Source organism: Nomascus leucogenys, chromosome 12, assembly GCF_006542625.1.
Source record: "Nomascus leucogenys isolate Asia chromosome 12, Asia_NLE_v1, whole genome shotgun sequence".
NCBI lineage: Eukaryota > Metazoa > Chordata > Mammalia > Primates > Hylobatidae > Nomascus > Nomascus leucogenys.
In genome coordinates, this window is record NC_044392.1 from 58,891,803 (window position 1) to 58,907,139 (window position 15,337).

At 41.1% G+C, this 15,337-nt stretch overlaps 1 protein-coding gene across 1 annotated transcript in view; it reads right to left on the reverse strand.

Annotated features, from left to right (window-relative positions):
- Nucleotides 1–15,337, reverse strand: part of TTF2 (transcription termination factor 2) — a 40,313-nt gene that overhangs the window by 18,526 nt on the left and 6,450 nt on the right. The window contains exons 4-10 of the mRNA XM_003268046.4: nt 8,204–8,270; nt 6,083–7,069; nt 5,648–5,762; nt 5,119–5,301; nt 3,914–4,041; nt 3,346–3,427; nt 1,040–1,159 (exon numbers count right to left, since the gene is read on the reverse strand). Of these exons, the coding sequence (XP_003268094.1) occupies nt 1,040–1,159; nt 3,346–3,427; nt 3,914–4,041; nt 5,119–5,301; nt 5,648–5,762; nt 6,083–7,069; nt 8,204–8,270 (1,682 nt within the window). The remainder of the gene's footprint in view (nt 1–1,039; nt 1,160–3,345; nt 3,428–3,913; nt 4,042–5,118; nt 5,302–5,647; nt 5,763–6,082; nt 7,070–8,203; nt 8,271–15,337) is intronic.

The window sequence follows — 15,337 nt, forward strand, 5'->3', positions numbered from 1 at the left end:
TACAGGCGTGAGCCACCATGCCCGGCGCACAGATTTTTAATCTAGCTAAGCAACTGAGAACTGTACTTGAATACATGGCAACTTACATGTAGTGTTGTCTATACATAACATATTCAATCTTTAAAGTACTTATAAAGTTATTACTTTTTATTTAATTTTTTTTTAAGAGACAGTGTCTTGCTTTCTTGCCCAGGTTTGGCCTCAAGCTCCCAGGCTCAAGCGATTCTCCTGCCTCTCCTCCCTCAATTGGGACTACAGGTGCATACCACTGTGCCTGGCTAAAGTTACTACATTTTAAAAACATATGTTAGGATAGAAAGTGTCTATAATCTAGGAACTTCTAGAATTTCAGAAACATGGAAAATAGCTTCCACTATCGTGACTAAAATGTGAATTTGTGACAGATCTTCCTTTAAAAAAATTAATTTGAATCTACCCTGTAGTTATTTCCCCAATATTTACAAAAATAATAATTATTAGCCAGGCATGGTGGCTCACACCTATAATCCCAGCACTTTGGAAGGCAGAGGCAGGATGATTGCTTGAGCCCAGTTGTTTGAGACCAGCCAGGCAACATGGTGAGATCCTGTCTCTATAAAAAAATTTAAAAATTAGCTGGGTGTGGTGGTGCAAACTTGTGGTCCTAGCTACTTGGGAGGCTGAGGTGGGAGGATCGCTTGAGCCCAGGAGGTTGAGGCTGCAGTAAGCTGTGTTCATGCACTGCACTCCAGCCTGAGCAAGAGCGAGACCCTGTCTCAAAAAATAAGAATTATTATTATGCTTAAATTAAGTGTCTAGAGCCTCAGCTTTCTCCATAAAATTCTGCCTAGTTTATAGGCAAATTTATAGGGAAAAAAGATCACTTATAATTAGCATACTCAGCATCAGAAATGATATGATAGGTGAGTAATCTAATACTGGTTTTCCAGTAGAGTAATTAAATATGACCAAAGGTGTCCTTTTTTAGCTGAAAACGTTCCCCTCTTGGGTGGCTCAAATGACATAGGGAATGGCAGGCTATTAAGGCACTTCTGTCTACCATCTTTGGAGAGCCACGTCAAAGCTGTGCTTTTCTCCTTTTCTTTCTTTTTCTCTTGATTCTTCTGGGTCAGGATGAGCGCAATCATTGTCAAGGTTTTTCCTAAGCCCATATCATCCGCTAGAAAATAAAAGCAAAATTAAAAGAGTTAGTTGCTTAGGGCAAAGAATCAACCCTACTTCAAGAGGAGAAACCACTGGCAGACATTTACCCGTTGTTCTCTCTGCTGTCAGTGCCACTCCGTCACTACTCTGTGCCTACCTTAATGGCTCCTTTATCTTCCTTATTCAGCGGAACCCTAGCACTTGCTCTTTACTTTAAGATCTAGGTCCAAGACATTTACTATGACTCCTGTAAAATTTAAAACTTACAATTTGAATCTTATTCTAGTCCCTATGTTATGTTGTTACCTGCAGAATGTGCTGACTGATACCTATTACAGCTTGATGATCCGTTACCTCCAAAAGTAAAAAATGTCCAGTAGATATATCCTACTACTTACTTTACCAGTACCAGGACACTCCTGGAGTTAAAATAGCCTTCCATTCCCTTAACTTATTCATCAAAAGAGGACATAAATGAACATTTCTTGGGTACAGTCATTGTACCAATCACTGAGCTTATCTAATTTATTATTCATACTCTACAGAGTACGGTTATCCTCATTTTAACAGACTGTAACACTGAGGCTACTATAACCCATTCAAAATAATCATTCTGCCATAACAGAAGTAGAATGTCAGAGCATGGGCTCTGATTTAAATTGTGGCTCTGCTACTGTCCTAAAAAATAATTAACACAGCAGGCCCAGAGGCCTGCCTGCTATCCTTTGAAAGGCCTGCTTACAAGGTTGCCTCTGGAAACTCGGATGTAAGGTAAGAGTTGATCACTCTGCCTAAATTGTTTTGTACAAACAATATGGTTTATGTTGAACACCTGCTTTCCTTCTAGGAGTAGGAAAACTTGGTATATACCAGGCTGAAGCCACCTGTGTAACTAACCAGCCGAAGCCACCTATGTAACCAGCCCCCAATAAAAACCTTGGGCATTAAATCTCTAATGGGCTTCCTAGGGAACATTTAACGCCTGTTGTCACAACTCCCTGCTGGAGAATTAAGCATATCCCATGTGACTCCACTGGGAGGACACTGGAAGCTTGTACCTGGTTTACCCTGGATTCTGCCCCTGTGACTTTTCCTTTTGTTGATTTTGACCTAGATCCTTTCACTGTAATAAATCACAACTGTGAGTATGACCATATGCTGTGTCTTACTAGCAAATCATCGAACCTGGGGGTGGTTTTGAGGACCACTGACACAGTCACTTACTAGCCATAGTGGACATCTATCATGGTTTCTGGAAATTGAACACCTTAGAAAATTTTAGCCTGACAAGTCCCCAAAGCAGAGTGGAAAACTTGCTTCCAGGTTTCTGTTGCAGCTAAGGCACTGGCTATATGACCTGGCTCTATAGATCAGATGTACTCATAAACATCTTTAATTCAGGTATAAGCAGCTTTAGAAAGAGACTCCCTATGAAATCCTTTCTGCAGGAAAGAGTGGCTACAGAAACAACTGACTTTGGGGTGGCACTGGTTGCCTCTAGCACTTGGTGAAGCAAAGGAGCTGTGATGCTTTTTATAGACTACTTTTAGGCCGGGCGTAGTGGCTCATGTCTGTAATCCCAGCACTTTGGGAGGCCAAGGCAGGTGGAGCACCTGAGGTCAGGAGTTAGAGACCAGCCTGTCCAACATGGCGAAACTCCATCTCTACTAAAAATACAAAAAATTAGCCAGGCATGGTGGCACGTGCCTGTAATCCCAGCTACTGGGGAGGCTGAGGCAGAAGAATCACTTGAACTTGGGAAGCAGAGGTTGCAGTGAGCCAAGATCGCACCACAGCACTACAGCCTGGGTGACAAGAGTGAAACTCCGTCTAAAAAAAAAAAAAGAGGGAGGCAATAGACTACTGTTTGTGTGTTGGCTCTAGCCGTGGCTCCTGAAATTGGCCTCAAGCCTGGCACTCCGTATCTCCTAGAGATTGTGGGGGCCACCAAAAAATAAACTCCTCTGTTTAATCAGCCAGAGTCAGCTTCTACTGCTGGCAACCAACATCTTTGATCCTACAACTGTGTACTCTTGAGCAAGTTGCTTAACACTTCCATGCTTCACTTTTATCATCTGTAAAACGAGGAATAATAGTACCTGCCTCATAGAGTTCTTGAGAGGAATAAATGAAACAACACTATGGGTTTAGCACAATGCCTAAGCATTCAATAAAGGCTGACTCTTATAATACCACACTTACCCAGAATTCCTCCTTGTGGCTTCTGACTTTCCCGCCATAGTAACCAAGCCAATGCCTGCTTCTGATGTAGCAGCAAAGGGACCTGACAAAGGTAATAACCAAATGCCAAGCATAAATTCCTAATGAGAGGCTACACTGAGCCTGGCTACACGAACTCTTTATTGTTTCCTTTATTCTGAATCCCTTTTTTACTTTATAGTATATTACAAGGCACACCTTATTTCTGCCTTAAAGCCTTTGCTAATTGTTTTATGTATATTGTGTATGTATTTTCACCCCAACTAGTTCATTACAAGCAGCAATTCTTTCACATTCTTGTGGCACCTACCAACTCAACAAATGGATCCTTTACTGCTATAGAAATACGTAACTTTATGACTTTTTGAAAAAGGAGTTTTGTTGTTATTGTTTGCACCGTTAAGCATAAAAGGAGAGGATTCTGCAAGGGAAGGCATTCAAGCATCTATCTGTAGGAAAGGTATCTCAGAAAGTCTCTCTGCCAGCAGTTTCATGGGGGCTGCTGGAGCACTGTCATAGGGGACTGCACCAGGAGTCTTCCCTGGCTCACCTTCAGCCCAGCGGGATCTTCTGCCACAGCCGTCTCACCAGGACATGACTCAAGTGAGCGATGCAGTTGATCGATGGCTTCACTTGTGATTTTCCACACTGCGTGAACGTGATCTTGGTTTGTATGGCCTGCATACAAATAGGTGTTACCTAAAAGATGTCACAAGTATGTTTTCTTTATCCCTTTAGAGTGAACTTAGCTACAAACGGCCCTGTATCTATTTCTTACCCTCCTTGTTAACTACTCTCCTCAACTTTCCACTTCTCTAGCAGTTCTCAGTTGGGAGACAACTGGCTTTTGCTTTTCTAGTCACTGCCAGCCAACCCAAGCTCCTATCTCCTGATCAGTCTCCTGTCAACTGATCCTATTACACATTTCAGGCTCTACTTGGAATCTTCATTCTGCAGTTACCTCTGAATTCAAAGTTGCCTAGAAAGTTCAGGAAGGAAACACTTAGCTAATAGGGTGTTATTGCTCTCTGTGGATCTATTAGTCATCAGTCTTGACTCATGTCTCTCCTTGGTCTTACACACACACACACACACGAAAGAATAAGAGCATATCTGCAGGTCTGCCTACCTCATAATGATGCGAGCTAGAGTTTTCATCCACAAATGCTGACTGGATGATTCCTATGTGCCAGCCACTGAGCTGACTAATCAGCATACAGTGGTGAACAAGGTAGACACAGTCTGTGCCCTCACAGAAAGCTAAGTAACACTAATGCAAAGCTCCACTGAGCTGCACAATCTTTATTATATGGGCAACTTAATAAGAATGGCTTCTCCCCTCATGTGGGCATAAAGACATCTACAGTAGTCCCTCCTCATCCACAGGACATATGTTGCAAGGCCCCCAGTGGATGCTTGAAACTGTGGATGGTACTGAACCCTATACACACTATGTTTTTTTTTCCCATACATACATACCTATTTTAAACTTTAATTAATAAATTAGGGACAGAAAGAGTTTAACAATAACAATAAAATAGAAGAATTATAATAATATACTGTAATAAAAGTTATGTGAATGTGGTTTCTGTCTCTTTCTCTCTCAAAATATCTTACTGTACTGTACTCACCTCTTTTTGGACCACAGGTGACCAAGGGTAACTGTAAGTGTGGATAAGAGGGGACCACTGTACCAGGTGGCACGTAACTCACAGGGGTGGCTATTCACAGCAGGGTCAGGCCCTTGGGTCTTACCTCGATAGCACTGACTGGATCCTCCAGCAGTCACCTGGCAGGCAGACTTTAGTTCTAGAGAACCCACAGGTTGGGTACCATGACCAGGAAGGGGTTGGGGAGGCACCAAGTGGGGAGGGCCAGTGGTAGTTTTGGTGAAGTGACTCTGCTGTGGTACTTGACTGTTACTCTTCTCATTAGTTCCTGCTCAGAAAACAAGGGAAGAGCAGATTAAAGTTCAGCAAACTAAGTAAAGGGATCGTATGTGTGGAGGTGAGGTCAAGAGAGAGGGATCATCACCATTCCAATGAAGGATTCCTAGAGAATATAGCATTTTAACAGTTACTTAAACAATGGGGAAGAAAGTAGAGTCCACAGGAAATAGGAGAAAGTTTTTTGTGAACCATAGGTGTAATGTGAAAGAAGCCTCAGAAGCAGATAATAAAATGGAAAAGTGAATGAATCAACACATTCTTTATTAAAAGGGCTTCCCAAACGTCTCTTGTAAAGTCCATGAAAACCCGGATTTCTGAGGCATAAGCCACTTTACCTTGCTCTGGGGAAAGGGCAAGACCACTGAGTGCTTCCTCCAGCTCCTGGATTTGTTTGATCAACTTCTGACCCTTGTCTGGAAGAGCCTGGATGTTCACTGATGCCAGTGTGCTCTGAAAAACAGATTCCATCAAATGGATCTCTCCTCTCACACTGTTAGATGAATAGTTTCAGATTAAAATAGGCTGAAATGCCCAAACTCTGAAATTATCGTCTTTTAAATATGTGTGTAAAAACCAGAACCTTTTTAAAATTTTAACCCAGCTGGCTTACCAATCTTGAAAATATAAATAAGGGAAAAGGCAGAAACTAAACACGCACCTATAAAACCTTCACATGAACATATTTAACCCTTCTGTAGCAATGAGATCTCCTATCTGCCCATAGCAAGCAATGCTCTGACCCCAAAAACAAAACACGAGTCAATAGTTACCTTCTTTTGTTTCAGTTGTGTTGTAAGGTAGACACGCTGGGCTGCAGGGTCTGAGGGTTCTACCTTCTTGGAAACACCTGAGGCAGGAGATACCTTTCTTTGCACACTTTGATCAGGGAATTGGTTTTCCTTTGTCTGTGAGTCCAGAGTCGAGTCAAAGAGTAGGGGGCTCCCAGGCTTAGAGGAAACAAAAACAACATCATCTTCCTCCTCGTCGTCACTGCTTGTGGCAGATTCACGGCCCTCACCCAGGGAAAGCCCTGGTGCTGCTGGTGCAGCCTGAGCCGCTGGTCCTCCAGGAGCAGGCACACGGTGGGTCTCCGGCCGCTCTTGGAAATGCCCCCGTGGCAGGCTTTTCTGGGTGGCCTGTGTGCTAGGGCCATCCTTTGCCTTTGTTTCTTTAGCCTCCCAGTTCGTGTACTCCTTGTTGAGGGGTCCCCCTTTCTGGGGCTTGCTTACTGAGTTGTGACTGTGAACATTTTGAGGCAAAAGCTGAGTATCCTTTTCTCTCAGAGGTTCTGATCCTCTTTGGACATTTTGACTCTTACCACTTGATGTCTTCTGAGAAGATGCAGATGGTCTTGTAAGCTCATTACCTTGGCACTGTTGAGATTTAATTTCAGAAAAGTCTCTTTTGTGTGTGCCTCCAGTCTCTGCCTCACACTGAATCTCTGCTCTCTCCTCTTGCTTCTTCTCTTGAACTACAGATTGTTTTTTCTTTGGTACCAGGCCAGATGAGAGATCCTTCTCCATTGACTCAGGCTTCTGTTCCTTCTTTTGATCGAAAAGCTGATCTCCCTTTTCTCTTTGCTTCTTATCAGCCGTCTTTTCCTCACCTTCACCTTTGATGAGCTGTTTCCAGAGAACTGGTTCTTGATTCTTGTCAAGTACTTTGAATGGATTTCTCAGCCGGTTGGAAAAATGATGAAATGTCTCAGATGCATGCTGAGACTTATTGGGTACAGAATGTTCTTTGGAATCAGGATCCTAAAGACAAAATAATTAATCTTCATATAAAATATTAATGCAAACTTCACATCTAGAGTACCTTTCCTTTTCATCTCAACTTTTATTTTATATACAGGGGGTACACATGCAGCTTTGTTATATGAGTCTATTGCACTCAGGCAGTGAGCACAATGCCCAATAGATAGTTTCTTAACCCATGCCCTCCTCCAGTAGTTCACAGTATCTATTGTTCCCATGTTTATGGGTGCTCAATGTTTAGCTCCAGCTTGTAAGTGAGAACATATGGTATTTGGTTTTCTGTTCCTGCGTTAATTCACTTAGGATTATTCTGCAGAAGAAATGGAAACACAGTAAAAGCAGTCCAATATTTCCTGAGCATTCTTGGTACCATTTCCACGTCTAGAAAAGACGACGTGCCAAGCCCACGAAGGACTCATTTCTTCACGGTACTTTCAATGCTTGGTTCCTTCTCTGTCCATGATCACACTTTTCCAGGCCTCAAGGAAAAGTAGTGACAAACCAAAGTGCTTTTACAATCACAATGGCCACAGTGTATACTTTTCAGAAAAAACTATTCTCTTAAGATGAACTTTTCCCCAAACCTAAACATTGTCTTAAAACGCTTGCTTTGATTTTGGCTTTAGGAAGATCTTACTGTGGTAATCTAGAATCGTAAGTTCAAGCCACACCTCTGCCAAAACAAGTCTTATCACCTCCCTACTTCTAGTTCCTCACGTACTGAATATCTGTAGGGCTTCTCCTATTAGGAGGAGACGCTCCTCCTAGTTCTAACATTCTAGGAGCTTATACTTAGCTTATACCAGTATCAAGTAGAAATTCCTCTATAAAAAGATACAAGAGTTAGTCAAGGAAATCTATTTTTTTCCTTAAGTAAAAGAATACTAACTGCATTTAAGACCTCAAAAAATATTTACTAAGTGAAACAGGATGCAAATAATTAATCTTGATTACAACCAAATGATCCTTTGAATTAAAGTCCCAATAGGGCCTACCTTGCTTAAAGAAAACTATCTTTCAGAGACAGTCTGATGAAGACCAGCTCGTTTATGTGAGCTTCAAGGTATTCTCAGGTGATACTGCATATTAAAAGTCTTAACACAGCAGGTTTGAAAACAGATGAATAATTCCTACCTGCCATGGAATACTTCCACACCAGCGTTTCCCCTCTGCCTTACTTCTAATGCATCGGAAGAACAATCTAATGAAGTATAAAACACAAATAATCAAGGCTATGAAAATCCATTAGAACAAGACATAAGCTTATTTTTAATCCAAGAAAACACCTTGCAACTATTTGAACCTGGCTTTGGGAGGTCACTTGAAACCAATTACCTTTATATACACATTTAAAAATTATTTACTGCACAGAATATTTATAAGGGCTAGGAAGTCAAAGAATAAATATGGCATGGTAGCCAGAGAACGCACACAGGTTTATTCTTTTTAGTCTGTAACGAATGACTGAAATAGAAACATTGATCAGCAATGGCTACTAAAATCAGAGAAATGAGAGACAGCCAGACACTGTGTATCCCTGAAGGGGGGCCACAACACTAGCTATAAAGCAATGTTGCCCAAAAAAAACCCCAAAACAACCAAGCCAAAACAAACAAAAAACTAACCTCTAGATCCAACTACCAATTTATAGGAAATAGAAACAACAGAAGAACGCGTAAAACTAGACCGTGAAGAATATAATCTGCAAAATCTTGGTAGTGGGAAACGCTATAGGACAAACAACTTGATCCCTTCAACAAATAAGTTACAAGTGAGAAAAAAAGATGAATGGAAAACTTCAGAGACTTAAAAGACATATTAATCAATTCCAATTTGTGAACCTTATTTGGATCCTGATTTAAACAAATTAAAACTACTAAAAAAAAAAAAAAACTATGACATTTATGAATCCACTGAAAATATTTACACCAACTGGTATGTTAAAAAAGTCCAGCTAGATGCAGTGGCACACACCTGTAGTCCCCTCTACTCAGGAGCCTGAGACAAGAGGATCATTTGAGGCCAGAGGTTGCAATGTGCTAAGATTGTGCCTGTGAATAGCCACTGCACTCAAACCTGGGCAACACAGCAAGATTCCCTTCTCTAAAACATAAAAATATTTTTTAAAAAATAGTTCATATCTTGGCCAGGTGCAGTGGCTCACGCCTGTAATCCCAGCACTTTGAGAGGGCGAGGTGGACAGATCACGAGATCGAGAGATCAAGACCATCCTGGGCAACATGGTGAAATCCCATCTCTACTAAAAATACAAAAATTAGCCCGGCATGGTGGCACATGCCTGTAGTCCCAGCTACTCAGGAGGCTAAGGCAGGAGAATTGCTTGAACCCGGGAGGGGTAGGTTGCAGTGAGCCGAGATTGCGCCACTGCACTCCAGCCTGGGTGACAGAGAGAGACTCTGTCTCAAAAAAAAAAAAAGTCCATATCTTTTAAAGCTACATATACTAAAATATTGGCAGATGAAATAATGTTATCTGGGATTTCTTTCAAAATAGGGCAGGAGTTATAGGGTGAAATGGATAGGATACATACAGAACAAGAGTAGCCATGAGCTGGCAATTGTTGAAGCTCATGCTACAGCACCCTATCTTACTTCTGTATATATTTACACTCTTCCACCAAAAAAAGAAGGCTGAATACAGACTTAACATCCCAGTGCAACAAAGTTCCTGCACACACAAACATAGCCCATACTCCAGCTATCCAGAGATGTCTATGCTGTTCCACTGCCAAACTAAGCCAGGCACTCTGCAGTCTACTAGACTTTGCATGGGTACTACTCTCCATCCAAAGGATATCCTCATCATCCCGATCTGTCTACCATCTCCCCCATCTCCAGCTACGGAAGTCCTACTGGTCCCTCAAGGCCCAGCTTAAGTCGTACCTGCTTGGCAAGGTTTCCCCACATTCCCTTCCCTGTTTAATCCATGAACCTCCTCTGTGCCATTACTTTTAATGGCAAAAAACACAATTACATTTACACCAACCTAATAAAGCTGACTGTCCAGGTATATTTTCAGCTACTAGAGGGCAAAAACCATATATGATCTCTTTATTCCCAACTATTACTTGCCTGTTGTACATAATTAAGTATTGCTGCATAAAATAGAACTGATTTATGTAATTACCTAAAATAACTCCTCAAAAACTTTTAATTGATTAAATAAAAGCTTTAAAAATATATATATTGTTTGTTGAAATAGGTAAAGTATTCAATCAATAAGTATTAAAAACACAGTGAGAAGCCCCCTCATACCCTATCTGCCCAGTTCACTTCTCTCCCAACATGTAACTGCTCATTAGCTTTTTGTTTACCTTTTCAGAGATTTTTAAATGCATATTCAAATCAGTATACATTCTTTCTTCCTCCTCTACACAAATGGGTAGCATAACATACATACTGCTAAATACCTTGCCTTTCTTTTTTTACCTAATACCTTGAAAATTTTTCTATAATAACATATATGTAAGGAAGATCCTTGTTTTTATTATTTTTTTTTCCAGTTGTGGTTTTCCACTGTATGGGATGTTGCATTATTTTTAACCAGAACCCTCTTGGTGGGTGGTTCAGCTGTTTTTTATCCTTTACTATTAAAAGCAGTGGCACAAGGAGTGAAACTGTGCATATGTCATTTCACGTACGTTTCAATACATCTGTGGTGCAGCTCCTTATTTCTCATGTTATGTATTTGTGCTGTTCTTCTTCACCAGGTTAGCCTCTGATTTTCTTTATTAGTTATCTATATGCTGCTTTCTAACTCATTAAATGCAATTTTTACCAACATTAATTCCTTCCTTCTGCTTCCCTTCAGTTTAATTTATTGTTCTTTTTCTAACTTCCTAAATTAGTCCCATGATGTACAACATGAATCACAACAGTCTGCATCCTAATTCAGGGGTCCTGAGCAGGTTCCGGTCCCTTGATGCCACTACTTCACCAGGACACATAAACAAAGATGAACAAGCCCAAATGGATAAATAGTCCATAAAAGTTAAGCTAAAAAGAAAATAGGTCCAGCCCCTACCTCTTGTACAAACACAATTTTCCCATCCAAGTTCACAATTTTTAAAACTTTACTGGTTTCTTTAATTTTTCTCATTGCAGTAGGATATTATATTAAACATATGTAATATAATTTCTGAAATGCTTTGAATGCATAAAATTCAAAGTACCAGCTGCCATCAGTGGGTGCTACTACTTACAGAAATAAATCAAGAACAAACCCCTGCTGTTGTTTAAAGCATATCAAGCACTGGCCGGGCACGGTGGCTCATGCTTGTAATCCCAGCACTTCGGGAGGCCGAGGCGGGCGGATCACGAGGTCAGGAGATCGAGACCACGGTGAAACCCCGTCTCTACTAAAAATACAAAAAAATTAGCCGGGTGTGGGGGCGGGCGCCTGTAGTCCCAGCTACTCGGAGAGGCTGAGGCAGGAGAATGGCGTGAACCCGGGAGGCGGAGCTTGCAGTGAGCCGAGATCGCGCCACTGCACTCCAGCCTGGGCGACACAGCGAGACTCCGTCTCAAAAAAAAAAAAAGCATATCAAGCACTTGAAATCTTTACTGAAAGAATATTTCATAAGTACAGTCCCATGCTGCATGATGATGTTTCAGTCAACAGTGGATGGCACGTACAACTGTGGTCCCATGAGATAATACTGTATTTTTACTGTACATTTTCTTTGTTTAGATATACAAATACTTAGCACTGTGTTATAAATGCCTGCAGTATTCAGTATAGTAATACACTGTACAGGTCTGTAACCTAGGTATGTATTAGGCTATACCAAGTAGGTTTGTATAAGTTCACACAGTGACGTTCGCACAAAAATGAAATCTCCTAATGACGCATTTCTCAGAATATGTCCCCATTGTTAAGTGACTCATGACTGTAGTGTCTACGTTAAAACTCATGCCATGTATACTTTCAGAAGAAGGGCAAGATTTGGAGAAAGAAGGAAGGAAATACACTGAGCATCTGCTATGTGCTAGGCACAGTGCTAAAAATGCTTTCCCTTACATTTTTAATTAAAATCAATCTGGATGAGCTTTTCTGAAAAGCTCATCTGAAAAGTTTGTTTGTTATGTTTTATTGTAAATCAACAAAGAATGCAGTGGAAATATATTTTCACAGAGAAAGCAAATATCAATTCCACTATAAAGAAAAGCATTAATTTCTGCAGTATGTTTATTAATTGTTTTCCAGGACAGAGGTTATAGGCAATAACGATGCAGGAACCAGCTAGAGGAAGCCAGACCTCTTCAATCCTGACTTCTTCACCAAAACACAGATCTTCCCATCTTCCTAAAGGTAACTGTCCAACTCAATATCACATTGCCAAGTGCATTCACTTTAGCAAGGCTACAGTTCTCTCAGGCTCCAGAACTATCCTCCCTTGGTTCGAATCCCAGCCCTACCACCAAATTAGTTCTGAAACATCAGACGCCTTAATTGACTGCCCCCTGTGGCAGTTTCCTTTTCTGTAAAACGGCAAAATGATATAGTCCATACCTCATACGGTCATGATGAAGACAAAATACAATCAGAGCAAAGCCTGATACATACCAAGGTCTTAATAGACAACAGCAATGCCAAGCTCACACTGGCTGATCACTCTGCTTATTCCTACATCCACACTTCCGCTGAAGCTGTTCTGCCTCAACACTTCCTTGTCCTTTCCTCCATCAAAATTGTCAAGGTCATTCAAGGACAACTTCAAGTCTCAACTCCTCCACTTCCTCTGTAACCTTCCTAGCCCTGAACTGTATGTCTTAGAGTCACAGAACCATCTCGCCTCTGAACGTCTTCAATTTAGCACTCTAATGTGCAGAGGAGACTGCACCCCAATCTCAGTATGTCTAACTCTTATTCCAGTTGTGTCAAAGGCTCCTTAGGGATTATGAGTTCACATCTTTACATGGTCCAGCTCTGGAAAAACATAAAGCCAAATTTCTACCTCATTCTTTTACATGAACTTTCAAGATGGAAAAAAAAAATGTAAAAGTAAAAAACAAAATTGTAAATGTTCTAGGAGAAAAACAGATATGAATATTCTTGTAGTCCTAAAGTGAAGAAGGCTTTTCTAAGCCTGGGATAAAACTTTGAAGCTGAGAAATAAAGAATTCAGTAATTTTTAAAAGTTTACACTTCCATATGATGAAAATACTATAAGCAAAATTATAAGACAAAAAGCAAACTGGGAAAACGTAACTGCCACACATATTACAAAGGGTTACTATCCTTTATACACAGGGATTGCTCCCATTGCACAGTGCAGTGCATGGTACTGTACACCGCCTCAAAAGTATGGCTTTATTCAGTGGTCCTTCACAGCTGGTGGGGCCTGAGGTTCTGGCTGGGTCTGGCGCATGCCTGGTTGCCTCTCTATCATCAGCCTGCTCACTATACTAGGGCTAGATAATCCGCAGGTCAATTTCACCCAATAGCCAACAACACGAGGAGTCTTCTAGACGTGAAGTTTCAAGGGTTTTTAAAGGTAAAATATTTTGAACATCTCACCACAACCAATTAATTTTTTTTGGAGGTGAATATTTTTCCTTTTTTTATTATACTTTAAGTTCTAGGGTACATGTGCACAACGTGCAGGTTTGTTACATATGTATACACGTGCCATGTTGGTGTGTTGCACCCATTAACTCGTCATTTACATTAGGTATACCTCCTAATGCTATCCCTCCTCCCTCCCCCAACCCCACGACAGGCCCCAGTGTGTGATGTTCCACGCCCTGTGTCCAAGTGTTCTCATGGTTCAATTCCCACCTATGAGTGACAACATGTGGTGTTTGGTTTTCTGTCCTTGCGATAATTGGCTCAGAATGATACCACAACCAATTATTTAAAGAACTAAAACTTATTATACCCACATCTAAGCAAAGAAATATTTCCATTTATTTTGACCCTGTATCCTTGAGAATGAAAGTTCTGTGAGAAACAGAGAGAAAGGAAAATATGAACTCAAGAGCTCAGTGACAATGCCCAAAATTTGTATACCAGGGTATACCACATCGTTCATGTCAAGGCAAGATTTCTTCCCCCTGGTTCTACTGAGATTATCAGTTTCCTTTACTGCCTGTACACAGACGGCCATGGCCAAACAGCCAGTCAAATGCTGGTCAGTGGTGCCATCTGGTGTTTCAGTTAGAGATCTGCACACAAATGCAGCTACACTGCAAGGATACACCTCCCTTCTATTACTCTGTTGCATCTGTCTCCTGACTACATTAAGCCAAACATAATAGTATTAATTAGAGGATGTAAAATACTTAAGTTATTAAAAAGAAAACCCAGACTATGTGAGGGAAAGGCTGTACTCCCATAGGTCACTCTCCAGGGGTTCTGGCTGAACACCCTTAATGTTCACTAAGGAAGCCATCATCCATATATAGACTTACCTATTTCTGTTTAAATTCCCAGTCCATGCTACCTATCAGAGTACCTGGTTTTCTGTTGTTATTGTTTTTTAATTTGTTGTGTGTTAAGAACTGCCTTTTACTTTTATTTGTCCTAAGATAACTTTTTTTTTTTTTTTGAGACTGAGTCTTGCTCTGTCATCCAGGTTGGAGTGTAATGATGTGATCTTGGCTCACAGCAACCTCTGCTTCCCCAACTCAAAGTGATTCTCCTGCCTCCTGAGTAGCTGGGATTACAGGCACACACCACTATGCCCAGCTATTTTTTGTATTTTTAGTAGAGACAGTTTCACCATGTTGACAAGGCTGGTCTTGAACTCCTGACCTCAAGTGATCCGCCCGCCTTGGCCTCCCAAAATGCTGGGATTACAGGTGTGAACCACCACGCCTGGCCCTAAGACAACCTTTTTAAAGCTCCAGTAAGTACCTCCTAGTAATAGTGCTCTGAATTTAGGCTAAGAGAAATACATGTAACATACTTTTTTGCTCTATTTTAAAATAATAAACCCCTCTCAGTCTTATCCATCTAGTACAAAGAATGTAACAACAAGTTCTCAAAATTCTGACGTCAGTCAGGCCTTTCTCCAGAGCTGCACACTCATTTTTCTAGCTGGTTTCACATGAAAATAAGACACAATTTGGCCAGGTGAGGTGGCTCACGCCTGTAATCCCAGTACTCTGGGAGGCTGAGGCAGGTGGACCACTTGAGGCTAGGAGTTCGAGACCAGCCTGGCCAACATGGCAAAAGCCCGTCTCTACTAAAAATACAAAAATTAGCTGGGCGTCGTGACACACACCTGTAACCCCAGCTACTCGG